At 43.4% G+C, this 15,678-nt stretch overlaps 1 protein-coding gene across 1 annotated transcript in view; it reads right to left on the bottom strand.

The window, feature by feature from the left end:
- Nucleotides 1-9,863, bottom strand: part of RGS17 (regulator of G protein signaling 17) — a 75,384-nt gene extending 65,521 nt beyond the window's left edge. Inside the window, exon 1 of the mRNA XM_040427341.1 lies at nucleotides 9,774-9,863. Coding sequence (XP_040283275.1) covers nucleotides 9,774-9,802 — 29 coding nt within the window. The 5' untranslated portion in view covers nucleotides 9,803-9,863. The remainder of the gene's footprint in view (nucleotides 1-9,773) is intronic.
- Between the last annotated feature and the right edge of the window lie 5,815 nt (nucleotides 9,864-15,678).

Here is a 15,678-nt window from a genome sequence, read left to right as displayed (position 1 = left end):
GAGACAGGAAGTATTAGGCCAAAGGACGGAACAGTCGCTTGGACCAGGGCTTGCCGATGATCAGGACGAGAAGGAACATTACAATGACGGGCAAGGTATTGGAAGGACTGGTGGAGAGACAGGTGTGGAGTCAGGAATGGAAGGGGCAGAAACCAGAAAGTACCACAAAGTCTAAGCAGGCAGACTAGGCACAGATGTGATCAGGAACAGTGCTTTAGTCAGAAATATAGATCCGAAAAAATACAATGCATGATAGCAAATGGACAGGTGCCAGGAAACGTTTGCACCTTAATCATGTGGTGAGATCCAAACGCAAGGCTCATCTTCAAAGAGATCACTGGGTCTGACATTATCCAAGGTACCAGTCACTTGGCAACCAGTTTTGGTGGCCAGTGGTTACAGAAAGAATTTGGCCTGGAAATGAAGTGCTGCTGCCCAGCAAAGAAGTAGGTGAGAAGGACGGAGACAGCAACCTAACATGACAAGTACCAGGACTGCGACAAGAAGGAGTACAGTGTTTCTGAGCTATGGGAATGGGCTAAAATCATAAACTGTAATCCTACTCCTGTGCAGGAGCTATATAGTTACAGCCAAAGAAAGCATTCTAGCCTGCCTTTTTAGGTTAGAAAAGGCTTTCTTGATCCCATCTGAAGGAATTATGTTGTGTCCTTAGCTCTAACTATTCCACTCATGCGCACAACCATAATACGACCATGTGACTGGACATTTATACACTATTAAAGAGGAACCAAGGAAAGAGCCTTTGTTAATTACTTTAACATTTTCCAAGTTTGACATGGCCAGTAATAGCGCACAGATTACAAAAAATGTTCTCACACTTGGATATTAAAAAATGCTGGCTCCCTTCTGCCTTGCTTTGATCAACTCAGACAAGTGGTTGACTTACATTAACAGACAAACCACAATAAAGAAATAATTCATTAACCACAGTAAAAGAGAATATAATTTACAGTCAGAACTATTTATAATAAAATGATGTATCTTAGGGGAACAGCACTTTATGTCTCCTGAATGGTCAAAAAAGTGAGACATTTACTCTCATAGGTCAAGAATGTCATTCTTGGCTTGATGTAAGTTTCATTCATCTGAGCTAAAAAGATATTTAAAGGTTTAACACAATTTTTGGTATAATACATGATAATACAACGTATAGAGTTGGCTGGAAGGAAGTGCCTGGAGAAAATGAAGTAAAATGTGTCACATGTACAGTCGTGGCCAAAAGTTTTGAGAATGACAAAAATATTAGTTTTCACAAAGTTTGCTGCTAAACTGCTTTTAGATCTTTGTTTCAGTTGTTTCTGTGATGTAGTGAAATATAATTACACGCACTTCATACGTTTCAAAGGCTTTTATTAACAATTACATGACATTTATGCAAAGATTCAGTATTTGCAGCGTTGGCCCTTCTTTTTCAGGACCTCTGCAATTCGACTGGGCATGCTCTCAATCAACTTTTGGGCCAATTCCTGACTGATAGCAACCCATTCTTTCATAATCACTTCTTGGAGTTTGTCAGAATTAGTGGGTTTTTGTCTGTCCACTCCCCTCTTGAGGATTGACCACAAGTTCTCAATGGGATTAAGATCTGGGGAGTTTCCAGGCCATGGACCCAAAATGTCAACGTTTTGGTCCCCGAGCCACTTAGTTATCAATTTTGCCTTATGGCACGGTGCTCCATCGTGCTGCAAAATGCATTGTTCTTCACCAAACTGTTGTTGGATTGTTGGAAGAAGTTGCTGTTGGAGGGTGTTTTGGTACCATTCTTTATTCATGGCTGTGTTTTTAGGCAAAATTGTGAGTGAGCCCACTCCCTTGGATGAGAAGCAACCCCACACATGAATGGTCTCAGGATGCTTTACTGTTGGCATGACACAGGACTGATGGTAGCGCTCACCTTTTCTTCTCCGGACAAGCCTTTTTCCAGATGCCCCAAACAATCGGAAAGAGACTTCATCGGAGAATATGACTTTGCCCCAGTCCTCAGCAGTCCATTCACCATACTTTCTGCAGAAGATCAATCTGTCCCTGATGGGTTTTTTTTGAGAGAAGTGGCTTCTTTGCTGGCCTTCTTGACACCAGGCCATCTTCCAAAAGTCTTCGCCTCACTGTGCGTGCAGATGCGCTCACACCTGCCTGCTGCCATTCCTGAGCAAGCTCTGCACTGGTGGCCCTCCGATCCCGCAGCTGAATCCTCTTTAGGAGACGATCCTGGTGCTTGCTGGACTTTCTTGGACGCCCTGAAGCTTTCTTAACAAGAATTTAACCTCTTTCCTTGAAGTTCTTGATGATCCTATAAATTGTTGATTGAGGTGCAATCTTAGACTAAAGGTGGTCAGTCAGGAGAAGACAGGAGTGTCTCCCTGATTACTGCTCAATAAACAATATCAATAAACTAGAGGGGGCAGTAACTACTAAAATATCACTTTTATTAAATAATAGGAGTAAAACGACGGCCCCTACAGACAAACAACAAGTAAGACAAATACATACACAGACTGGTACTTGGATAAGGACCAGTAAATTACGATATTGGTAAGGTGTTAGTGGTGGACTGGACCATAGATGGCAGGCCGAGCACGGCTATGTCAGATGAAATTGGCAAGCACTAGTAACTCCCTGCTTGGCCTGGTCCACCCTATAACAAGTATCCTCGGGACGGGGTCCAAAAAGCCCCGCAAGGGGTGGCCCAGACAGGAACTCTTTACCTATATAGATGACCCTAGTGAGGCCCTCACACATAAGGAAGAGAAAATCCGTCCGGAGGAGCAAAAAACACACAAATTTACCAAAATAAGTGTAACCCCACCACAGAAATTATTCACTGGAAGGGATAAAGTGAGAAGAATACTCAAGTGTCCCGACGCGTTTCTTCAAAAAGAGTATGCCCCAGGATTCATCAAGGGACACGGGGCAGTACTTCAGTCAGGTTACGGCTGAGTCTAGAAATTATATCAAGAACAGAGACTGAGTAAGTAAAGCAGCATATATATGCCCCCATACCATCAGCCCACATAGGGCCATGGCTCCGCATATGGAAAAAATAAGTTTGTGTGCATAAGCCCTTAGTTGGACCTTTTCACGTTGAAGATGGAGTCAAAATCAACTCCCAAACCTACTGCTAGTTTTTAGAAGACACTTTCTTCAAGCAGTGGTACAGGAAAAAGTCTTCATCTTTCAAGAAAACCATTATTTTTATGCAAGACAATGCTCCATCACGTGAATTGAAGTCCTCCACTGTATGGCTAGCCAGTAAAGGCCTTAAAGATGAAAGAATAATGGCATGGCCCCCTTCCTCACCTGACCTAAACCCTATTGAGAACTTGTGGGGCCTTCTTAAATAGGAGATTTACTGTGGAAGAAAACTGTACATCTCTCTGAACAGTGTCCGGGAGGCTGTGGTTACTGCTGCACAACAGATGAAGAAACTGACAGACTTCATGGACGGAAGGCGTATAACTGATGTTGAAAATAAGGGGGGCTATACTGGTTAATAAGTTTTCTGGAAATGTCAGAAATGTTTATTTGTACATTTTCAGTTGTTTGTTTATAATTCTCACTTTAACAAATGAAAATAAACAAGTGAGATGGAACATTTTCCTTTTTCATTTAGTTACAGTATCTCTTAAAAGTGAGTACACCCCTCAAATTTTTGTTGATATTTTATTATATCTTTTCATGTGACAAAACTGAAGATATGACACTTTGATACAATGTATAGTAGTCAGTGTACAGCTTGTATAACAGTTTAAATTTGGTGTGCCCTCAAAATAACTCAACACACAGCCATTAATGTCTAAACCGCTGGCAACAAAAGTGAGTACACCCCTAAGTGACAAATGGCCAAATTGTGCCTAAAGTGTCAATATTTTGTGTGTCCACCATTAATTTCCAGCACTGCCTTAACTCTCTTGGGCATGGAGTTCACTAGAGCTTCACAGGTTGCCACTGGAATCCTCTTCCACGCTTCCATGACAACGTCACGGAGCTGGTGGATGTTAGAGACCTTGCACTCCTCCACCTTCCATTTGAGGATGTCCCACAGATGCTCAATAGGGTTTAGGTCTAGAGACATGCTTGGCCAGTCCAGCACCTTTACCCTCAGTTTCTTTAGCAAGGCAGAGGTCATCTTGGAGGTGTGTTTGGGGTTGTTTATCATGTTAGAATACTGCCCTGCGGCCCAGTTTCTGAAGGGAGGGGATCATGCTCTGCTTCAATATGTCACAGTACATGTTCATGGTTCCCTCAATGAACTGTAGCTCCCCACAGCATGCAGCCCCACACCATGACACTCCCATCACCATGCTTGACTGTAGGCAAGACACACTTGTCTTTGTACCCCTCACCTGGTTGCCGCCACACATGCTTGAGACCATGTGAACCAAATACGTTTATCTTGGTCTCATCAGACCACAGGATATGGTTCCAGTAATGCATGTTCTTAGTATGCTTGTCTTTAGTAAACTGTTTGCAGGCTTTCTTGCCTGCAAACAGGCCAGGTAGGCCAATTTGATGCAGTGTGTGGTGTATGGTCTGAGCCCTGACATGCTGACCCCCCCACCTCTTTAACCTCTGCAGAAATGCTGGCAGCACTCATACGTCTATTTTGAAAAGACAACCTCTGGATATGACGCTGAGTACGTGACTCAACTTCTTTGGTAGACCATGGTGAGGCCTGTTCTGAGTGGAACCTGTTTTGTTAAACCACTGTATGGCCTTGGCCACCATGCTGCAGTTCAGTTTTAGGGTGTTGGAAATCTTCTTATAGCCTAGATCATCTTTATGTAGAGCAACAACTCTTTTTATTTTCATGCTAATTACCTCAATAAGGAGCCCAAGGGGCTGTCCCTCCGGCCTTTGGAGCCCAGCCGTGCCCATTATCTTGGAGCCCAGCACCGCCCCCTCAATCACTGCTCATCGCCGACGTAATGTGTTTGTTGCGCCCAAAATCTCGCGCATGCGCCGTGGATACTCATGTCAGCGCCCGCGCGGTGTTCTGGCATCGGCCTCACAGAAGGAAGTGCACATGCGCCAGCTTCGCTCGACCCGGAAATGCGCGAGATTTCTGGCGCAACAAACACATTACGTTGGCCATGAGCAGTAAATAAATTAACAGTGGGGCAGTGCTGGGCTCCAAGATAATGGGCGCGGCTGGGCTCCAAAGGATGGAGGGACAGCCCCTTGGGCTCCTTATTGAGGTAATTAGCATATTAATAAAAGCGATTTTATAGACAAATTACAAGACACAAGGCAGTAATACTAGTATATTTTAATATAAATCGTGGAGACTGATGTGGTGATGTTAATATCTCAGTAAGTGAAATCCAGGTGACAGTGTCCCTTTAAAAATACAGCTTGCCTAATAATTCTGCACACAGTGCAGTCATTAACTGACATAATAGAGAAGTCTACAATTTAGACCTATATTCCATAAGGTACTAAACAGCTTAAACAGTAAGAGGGTCATTTATTATGCGAAGTACGCCACTTTTTTACTGTACTTGTGTTGCAGATTTGGTCGCCAAAGGGGATTTCCGGCCAAATCTGCGAATTTTCCCTGCTTACGCCACTTTTCTGAGTCTAAATTGCCAGTCATAGTAAATGTCCTCCTAAGTCCCCCCTAAGTCCTTATCCTTAATAAACAGATTTAAATAAAATTGTCACCTAACTGTGCGCCGCTGTTCCCCTGCTTACCACCGTGGTCCTGGACGACGTGTTCAGCGGTGATCTGCGGCCAGTGCTTCCCATTCACTGCTACAGTCCTGGGCTCTGTCTGTGTAGGTACTGTTGTTCTGGGATCCTCTCCACAGTTTTCTCTCAGCCCTGGCCACAGCATGCTTGCTGCATGTTTCCTGCAGCACTTCCTTAAGGGGCCGGCACATGTCACTTCCTGTGCTTTATGGGTTAGGTCATGTTACCTCGCTGACCAATCCTAGCCCTTCTGCACATATATAAGTGGCTCAGCCCCCTTCTCAGGTGCCTCAGTGTCAAGGTCCTTGTGTTCTGCTAAGGTTCCTGATATGTGCTTGTCTTCCTGTGCTCCTGACTCATACTTGTATTCCTGGACTCTGCTACCTGTTTGATCCCTGCCTGTGTACCTTGACTCTCCTGTTGCTGACCTTCATTGCCTGACCTGTACCTGTGCCGCCTTCCCTGACCTATTGCCTGTCTGACTTTGCCTCTGCCTATCCTCCTCAAGAGCTAGCGACCTGGTGTTCCCCTCGGAAAAGTCTATCCCCACCATATGGGGTACTGTGAAGATTGAGGGGTTTACTTAGACAACGCCCTTAGAGGAGGTTGGACACGTGGCACAGTGGGTTCACACCCGCTGGTTCGTGACACTAAGACATTTAAAGTCACAACCCTTGACTCTCTTTACATCTGATACGTTGGATGGTGGTTAGAGAAAAAATGGAGAGGTAGCGGAGAAGCATGGCTCTCTCTATTCACTTCTACTGGACTACAGAAACAGCCATGAACATCTGAAATGAGGAAACACATCTTTAAACGGGTTTCCTACTACCTACACTTATCCCCCTACTTGGAGAATAACAGATACGGGTCTTATCAATGGGGTTTTCTATCCTGTCTAATCTTTTAGACCTCGTTTGCCTCAATAAAGTGAATGGATCCTCGAAGGCATACATCTAAATACAGTTTTTAAGTATTCAAATATATCCCCTGGCTGACTGCTCAATAAAGAGCTAAAGTATAATATGAAAGGATAATAAAACATATTCATTGTATAATGAAAAGTTCCTTGTTATGTGTGAATAGAATATTCTTGTTTCTGTGACGATCCCACTGTTAAAAACGAAAGTGATCAGTTGTTATTTGTGGGGAAGCCTGGTGGCAACTGTTCAAAATCCCTGAAGTGCTACCACATGGGAAAGGAAATATTACACAACTCTTACTGAAATCAATGGGCTCTCTGTATAATGCACAGATGTGCCAGATCTTACAGTGTGATGGGCACTTTTTCATCCACTCTCAAACCTGGCTACTACATTCATTGACAAAAAAATTGCACCAAGAAAGAGTTATTGGAATTGAATGAAACTTTTTATGTGTGATTGTAATGAGGATATCTGTAAGTGATTACAATATTAAAGTGAAAGGATTTGGAAAGTTTAATGGAGTAAACTGTACAACTGGAAGAAGGCTCTAGTACCCTGTTGGGCTGCTTCTAGTCTTGATACAAGATGAGATATGTTTGGGCATGGGGGCATACAGTTACCCACAGATGATCTAGCTAGGCCTGCAGATCTTGCAAGTTCGTAGGTTACCAAAGCTGGAGTCACAGCTGGTCCCATAAATGCTCAATAGGCGATAAATCTGCCGACAGGCTAAAGAACTGTTGCAGTCTGGCGGTGACTTTCCTGGGAAATGCTTGCTGTGTGTGGGCAAGCATTATCCTGCTAACAAGTGCCAGTTGCAAGCCCTGTTGGCAACACATGTGGCTGCAGGATGTCCTGCATGTATTGCTGAGATGTTAGTGTCCTTCATATCACTACTAGAGGTAACTGTCATATGCAAAATGGCTCCCTAGATCATCATACCAGCAGTTAAGGCAATGTGTCATTTCACAAAGGCAGAACTGAAGCGCTCACTACAAGGCCTCCATACTTTAACCTGAAATCATCGGATCCGAAACGGAACCTAGTTTCCTTGCTAAAGAAGATATGGTTCCAGTCCGTAGCAGTCCGGGGGTGCCAGTGACAGTGGTGTCTAGGGGTTCACATACTTTTTCCACCTGCACTGTGAATGTTTACATGATGTGTTCAATAAAAACATGGTAACATTTAATTCTTTGTGTGTTATTAGTTTAAGCAGACTGTGATTGTCTATTGTTGTGACTTAGATGAAGATCAGATCACATTTTATGACCAATTTGTGCAGAAATCCATATCATTCCAAAGGGTTCACATACTTTTTCTTGCAACTGTATAATGAAGGTTTTACCTGTACTGGATTGTGGACAACGAAACTGTGGGAGCTGCTTGTGCTTGTCGGCAGATCAAATGATCCTCTTCACTGGTGGTCCATCTGGGCTGTCCAGAGCCAGTTTCCCATGTGTGCATGCCCTCTATTAACCACTGCTCCCAACACCTCCTAACAGCTAGGTCACAATGATAGTGGGCAATTCGTTGAAATTACCATCCTGCTTCTCTCAATACAATGATGCAAAATCTCAGTGTTTAGCAGTCAAGTATTTCTCACCAAGAGGTATACAACCCAAAAGTAGCAATCTGAGAACCTGTTTATAGGGCAGCAGGGGGAAGCACTTTTACATCCTCTTGTGGCAAGACCTAGTATCTAATCAGATCACAGCTGTAATCCTTTAAACATTTGCCAGAGACATAACTGCGTGTAGAGTTTTGCAGTAATCCAACATCTCTATATGGGTGTGTTATTATTTTGTCAGTGAGTGTAGTTAAAGGCCCGCGAGCCATTCATAAAAATATAGAAATAAATTGAAAACTGGGTGTCACTATTCCCTTTTGTCGCTACACTAATTCTGGATTTACATGACCTGACCTGGCAGGCAATTATTGGGAAGGAACTGTTCTCTCCCGATATCTGCCTGCTTGTCCGTGGAAATGAAGAGCAGCACTTACATGCAGCCATCGCCTCCACTGTATGAGCAGTAGCCATCGCTCCTCCTCATACAGATTCATTGTTTCTGGGCAGCAGAGTCCTGTTCACACACCATGATATGCTGCCCCAGAAACGATGATTTCATGCGCTGCATGAAAGATCATTTCATCCGATATGTGCACATTTCGCTCGTTCATTTGGTGATCGGCAGCACATTTACACGGACCTAATATTGAGAATGAGCGTTCGTAGTAATGTTCGTTCTCGATAATCGGTCCGACAATTGGGCCGTGTAAATCCAGAATAACACTGATTGGACAGACTCAAAGGGGGTAGGCACGCAACTGCTGACAAGATGAATGGTAACCTCCAGTTGTCAATTTATACTTACATTTTCAGGAGGAATAGCAGAGATATAGCGCAATGCGATTTCACGGAGAATGCAAGATATGACAGGAGAGCTTAAATGATCTCCTTAGTCATGCAGGTCTTCATAATCCAATTTTCTAAACTGTCTCACATCACTGACCTTCTTCAGTTTTTAAAACTTTGATGAAGAAAGCATCAATTCCTATTTAATGTATACTGTAAATGGACATCTACAAGTTTATGACGCACAGCACTACATTAGATGAAATGTACAGTATTGACTGGTCAATGTTCTTGCCTTTTCCTAAGCTTATACCTAACTGTCTCTTTCCACCTGTGTCGTCAACGCGGTCCATGTGGCAGCCACAGGCAACATCCAATATTTAGTGATATTCGATAGAAAGCTGTCCCTGGGGGGCTATGAATGAACCATACATGAGACTGCATAATTATTAGGTAAATAGCTTTACTATGCCAAAAAGATTACAACTACTAGATACAAAAGAAATTTAAAAAAAAATAAAAAATTTGTGCATGTGGCTAAGTCAAGGCAAATACACGTCATATGATATGAGTTAGGAAGAATTTTGTCACTAGACTCCTGTGACCAAGAGCATGGGATCGGTTCAGCAGAGAACAGAGCTGAAGGCTCAGGCTGAGAACAGATTTTCAAGTCTTTCATCTCTCTGTACATGCCTAGGGGGTATCCTAAAAAAAGAACTTGAACTGGAAAACGCCCCTTAAGGGCTGATGATACACTGCATTGTAGCATTGACATAGAAACTCACCATTCTTCTACAACTTGTATACTCTCCATCTTTGTCGTGTGGGGCGTTCTTCCTGAATTTTCACCTCTATCTTCATTCCTAACAGTGAGGCTGCAATGTAGTACAACACTTTATTTTGTCTAGAGAAAGTTAAGCAGTTTAAACACAAATCATGAAATGCACATTTACAGCATCAATATGTACCCAAAGGATAATAATTCACCAATTCTGCTCACCAGATGGCACTGAAAGAAAGTCAAACTGAGCAAAGGCTAAAAAAAAAAAAATCTGTTAAAGAGATTGTATGATGTTATAAAAATATGGTTGACTGATGTTCATGGGTGGTGTGCAGTATTGCAGCTCAGCTTCATTAACCTGAATGGGGCTGATCTTCAATATCGCACAAAGTGCACGGACAAGAACTGTGTGGTCCCAGCTGTGTTTTTATCATCCCATACAACCCCCTTTAAGGATTCTCCCATTGCCTCAAAATCTTTAACTGTGAGGTCTCACACTGGAGAGATCTCAGAGGTTCTCCTGCCCTTCTTCTTCAGGATGGTGATTCTCTCACAGTCTCCATGTCTGTGATTTGGTCTGACCTTTCTATCAATATTCTCTCTGCTGCAGCCTGAGATGGACAGTAGAGGAAGGAATTATATTATTACAGATGACAGGGCAAATTATATGGCGCCATAAGGTAAGGAGAAACCTTGGAAACTCCACATAGTAGTATTTCACATAGGCAAAATATATTTGGGGTGATCTCTCCTAAATACTGAAAGCTTACTTCAAAACAGCAAACGAGTATTGAAAGGGGCAAACAGATGCTTGCTCAAAATATAAGGATGTGTTCATATGTGCTGCTTTTAATTTATTTTCACCTTTTATTCGGGGGGGATATTGAACACAGCTGCATTCCCTATGGCTTTGGGACAATACATAAGTAAAGCTGTGTCCAACAATACACAGGTAAACCCTCCCCATTTTAGGTTAGGTTCACGCCTCCATTTAACTGATTCACAAGCTATTTCGGCACAGAACTGCCTGCCAGAGTTCAGCAGATCAGGCCCAGCCAGATACTGCCCTTCACCGACGGACCCCATGGACTATATTGGGATCTGCTGCTTTCTGGCATTTCGCTGTAAACTGGCCAACAGGTGTTCACTGTCATCTGTGCGACAAAAGACAGACAAAAAAAATAATAATTTCATACAGTGTTTTCCTATGTTGAAAAAAGTCTATGGGGGTCATTTATTAAGACCGGCCTCTACATAACTTAGGCGCACCCACCGCCAGCGCCTAATAGCTTTAAATCTATGCCTGCTCCCTTGCTGACGTAGATTTAGATAATTTTCTATGCCACAAACTGGTGTAGAAAACTACAGATGAGATGGGCCCGTCCTCTTCCACACCCCCTTTTTTTTTTAGAACTGGCATACATGGCTTGCAAGAGGAAGAAATTGCAGATTTGGCGGCAAAATCCCCTTTGCGACCGAATCTGCGTCCGATATACACCAAAAAGTGGGGTATATCGAATAATAAATGACCGCTTATATTTCTGCATAAAGAGTAAATGGATGATGTGGAACTGGCAACTGTTTCTTGATTCATCATCTTCCATAGAACATACATAAGTAACTGATAAAAAATAAACAACTCAATATAAGTAGAACACAATAACTAAAGCCGTCTAGAAGTACTTAAGAAAAAACAGGGCACCGCAAAGATGACAGAATACCAATATTAACAGCATAAAACTACTTGCATGAATAAGAAATGAACACAAAGAAGCACAACAAAAATTCACTACAAATATACCATTAAACTACATAAATGCCAAGATATCGATGTCTTTATTCCACAAGAGTAAAGCCGTGGATCCCTTGGGAAAACAAGTTGTACGCCAAATACCACTTAAAGCTTGATTGCTGGAGAATTGCTGTGTCCAAATAATCCAACTGTAAATGTATTATTACAAATGGAGACACATTTAAATACAGGGAGACAGAAAACTACGATTTTCTCAAGATATTTACTGCTCATTTTCTTACCACTTTAGCTTTGAATTTTAGCAATAATTCGGGCACAACCCCACAATGCGGCTGGCAACATGCTGCCAAGCCATGGCAACCAATAGCTACACAGTTTTGCGGTAAAATTATGTGAACATAGGTGAGCGTTGCATGGCCACATGCCACTGGTCATGCTGTCAGGTTGTATCCATCAGGTACCGCAACTCATCCCTATCTACTTGTAGCAGTTCTCTGCATGTCCAAGTAAGAAGAGGAACCACCCAATTAATATAGTGATCCTTACTGACCAGTAGTTTAAATGGTTAATCTCATGAACATCTAATTTTATAAAGTGGCAGATGATTAGCTGATCTCTGTAGGTCTGGCTTTTCTAAGATACCTCCTAGAAATTAGTTGTTATTAAAGGTTAAAAGCTAAAATGTAGCATTACATGCCAGTCATTCAAAACACTTTCTGTCCATCTAACTCATGGACGCTATTGGTCTGCTAGAACGGAGGCTATCCTTTCAGATTGACTCTATTATGGAACGTAGAGGGTGATATAGTAGGATTAATTAAACATAATTAAATCTTGGATATACCTAGGTTGCAATATTTGGTATAAAAGCTGGATGTCTACAGAGGGGACGTCATGTATCCAGACAAAGGAATTCCTTTGTCTATGGTTTTCCCACCAGGAGCATCCTAATTGAGTCCAGATGCATACTATGAGGATCTATATATATCGACGACCCCCAACTTTTCTATTTAAAATATAGGGTTTGGGCTTTACTCGCGGTATAAGACTACCCCTGCCTGCCCAGCCCTCCCTGTCTCCAAGACGATCTTCTCCAGTCCAGGGAACTGACCATGGCAGCCAGGGCTTCAGTAGCGTCCTGGATGCCATGGTAACCTATCTTGTTCTTTTCACATTCCCAGTTTCCCACATAATCTGTATCCTAGCTAGTCATAAATGCAGATATTAAAAGCTGAGACTTTCGCCAATATATTCCTGTCAGGAAAATATCGGAGCCCTTCATGCACCACGTGACGGTCACTCAGCATGGCAAAGGGTCTTACCACTACGCTAATTATGGTGTGAACAAGGTCTGAAGGTGATGTAATCCAGCTCACAGCCAAGCTTCCACACAACCGCCTATCAGGACAACTAGTGCAATGTGAACAAAGCCAAACTGCAAGCCACACCCATATCAGACCCTGTGATGGAGGTCACCAGGTGCAAAAGAGTGTTTGAATGCCAGGTAAAGGCACATACACTACATATAAAACAAGACACAAACACAGAAATATAGTGGCAATACTGGAGGAGCTGCTCAACCCCTAACACTGTAGTGTGTTTTTCATTGGCATATCCGTTTGACGCATTTTTTCTGTGATTTATATGATTGTATTTACATCCGCACAATGCTCCGTTTTGTGTAGGATGCCCTTGTGGTGCATGTGGACCGCGGCGACATCCTCCACCGTATGCATTTTTTGCTGGGGATAGTCGTTTGCTGCGGTCCACATGCGGTGGGGCTGCTCCCCCAATGAAAAACACGCTACAGTGTTAGGGGTTGAGCAGCTCCTCCAGTATTGCCACTATATTTCTGTGTTTTTGTCTTGTTTTATATGTAGTGTATGTGCCTTTACCTGGCATTCAAACACTCTTTTGCACCTGGTGACCTCCATCACAGGGTCTGATATGGGTGTGGCTTGCAGTCTGGCTTTGTTCCCATTGCACTAGTTGTCCTGCTAGGCGTTTGTGTGGAAGCCTGGCTGTGAGCTGGATTACATCACCTTCAGACCTTGTTCACACCATAGTTAGCGTAGTGGTAGGACCCTTTGCCATGCTGAGTGACCGTGACGTGGTGCATGATGGGCTCCGATATTTTCCTGACAGGAATATATTGGCGAAAGTCTCAGCTTTTAATATCTGCATTTATGACTAGCCAGTATAGTCAGTGGCATATCCGTTTGGTGCATTTTTTCTGTGATTTATATGATTGTATTTACATCCGCACAATGCTCTGTTTTGTGTAGGATGCCCTTGTGGTGCATGTGGACCGCGCCGACATCCTCCACCGTATGCATTTTTTGCTGGGGATAGTCGTTTGCTGCGGTCCACATGCGGTGGGGCTGCTCCCCCAATGAAAAACACGCTACAGTGTTAGGGGTTGAGCAGCTCCTCCAGTATTGCCACTATATTTCTGTGTTATAATCTGTATCCTGCAGTAACTTTAACTTTAAATCAGCGCTCATCTCTTTACTACCTCACACTCAGCTCTGGTAACAGGCAGTGCGGGAGGCAGCGCTCACTCACTGGTGTCACGCGCCTGCGCCGCCTAGTGGGAGGAGCAGGCGCATGACGTCAGTGAGTGAGCGCTGCTGCCCGCACTGCCTGTTACCGGATCTGAGAGTAAGGTAGTAAAGATATGAGCGCTGATTTAAAGTTAAAGTTACGGATTACAGTTTATAAATGTATACTCTTGTGAGCGGCGGGCCCCTGTATATGCTAACCCCCAGGCAAGCATCCCTGTCACCATGGGAACGCCTGGGGGTTAGACTATACCATCGGATCGGAGTATATCCGGCATATAAGACGACTCCCGACTTTTGAAAATAATTTCTAGTGTTAGAAAGTCGTCTTATACGCCGGAAAATACGGTATATATGTTGGTAAGGCTGATGAATCAGCCTGCATTTGTGGGAGGGGCAGAGGCTCTTCATATACGAGCCACACCCTCACTTCCAGGCATGTGTTTTCAGGTTTGTTCGTTGGGCCTAAATACTTCTATTTTCTTTTCAACTTTGTTTGTTGGTAATAGAAGTTAGTTCCTATAAATCTTACAAGTTTCACTTTGCTTCGTTCGTCTCGTATGAAAAGTTACTTCAGCCGGTTTGCTGTAAAGAAATAGTTACCCGGGCTGCACGTGATGTCATGTTTGGAGATCGGACGCAGCGTTTATTTTTTAGGCCTCTTGCTGTAGCTGTAGCTGTTCCTTGCCATGTGTCTCCCCCGCTACCACCATCTTTAGACTTCATGTATTTCACTGCTCCATGTACTTAAAAACCCTGCTGCACTTTCATGCTCTGCTGTTATCCTGAGCGGCATTTACACTTTCGGCTTTTATTTCATGTCTTATGCTGCATCCGCACGTCCTTACTGTCCTGCACTTTTCTACTCTTGGTTCGTATTCACTCAGATTGGTCTCACATTCAAGCTGCATTCACCTGTTGGCTGTTACATCTCATTCCGTCCCCAGCCGACAGCCGGATCCGTATTACACGCCTGTTATCACATGTTGTATACTCGGCTTACAGCCATAGCTGCTACTGTTACTCCGTTTTCATGCTCTGGATGCACCACCCTGGTGTTCCCACCTTGCTCCACTCACAACCAGAGCTGCGTTTATACCAAATTTCATGCTCTGCTTATACCCAAAGTTGTGTTCACACTTCTACTGCTACACCAGGTCGTATACCCCACTCGCCAAAGCCGCTTTCCATGTCTGCTGTCACATCAAGTTAATATTCTGTTAACATCCAAAGCTGCGTCCGCATGTCTGCTTTCACATCTTGTCCTATACTCCTTTCACTACTAGAGCTGCGTCCACGTGTCTGGTTTCGCATCACGTCAATACTCTGCTCACTTTCAGGTTGCATTTATACGTCTGCTTTATACCATGCTTTTCATGCTCTACCCATACTCAGAGCTGCGCCCATACCATGTTTTTTAGGTACCACTCACATCCAAAGCTGCATTCACCCATTTATTGTTACATCATGTGTTGTACTCTGCTCCCACTCAAAGCTACATTCTGTTCATTGCTACGTCATGGTTTTGCTCAATCTCACCGGGGCAGTCTGCACCCACCGCTCTGGTACCTCTCTCCCGACAAACATAACTGCGT

The sequence above is a fragment of the Bufo bufo genome, chromosome 4 (assembly GCF_905171765.1).
Source record: "Bufo bufo chromosome 4, aBufBuf1.1, whole genome shotgun sequence".
Lineage (NCBI taxonomy): Eukaryota > Metazoa > Chordata > Amphibia > Anura > Bufonidae > Bufo > Bufo bufo.
The sequence above is the reverse complement of the archived record's forward strand: the minus strand, read 5'-3'. Positions and strand labels throughout refer to the sequence as shown.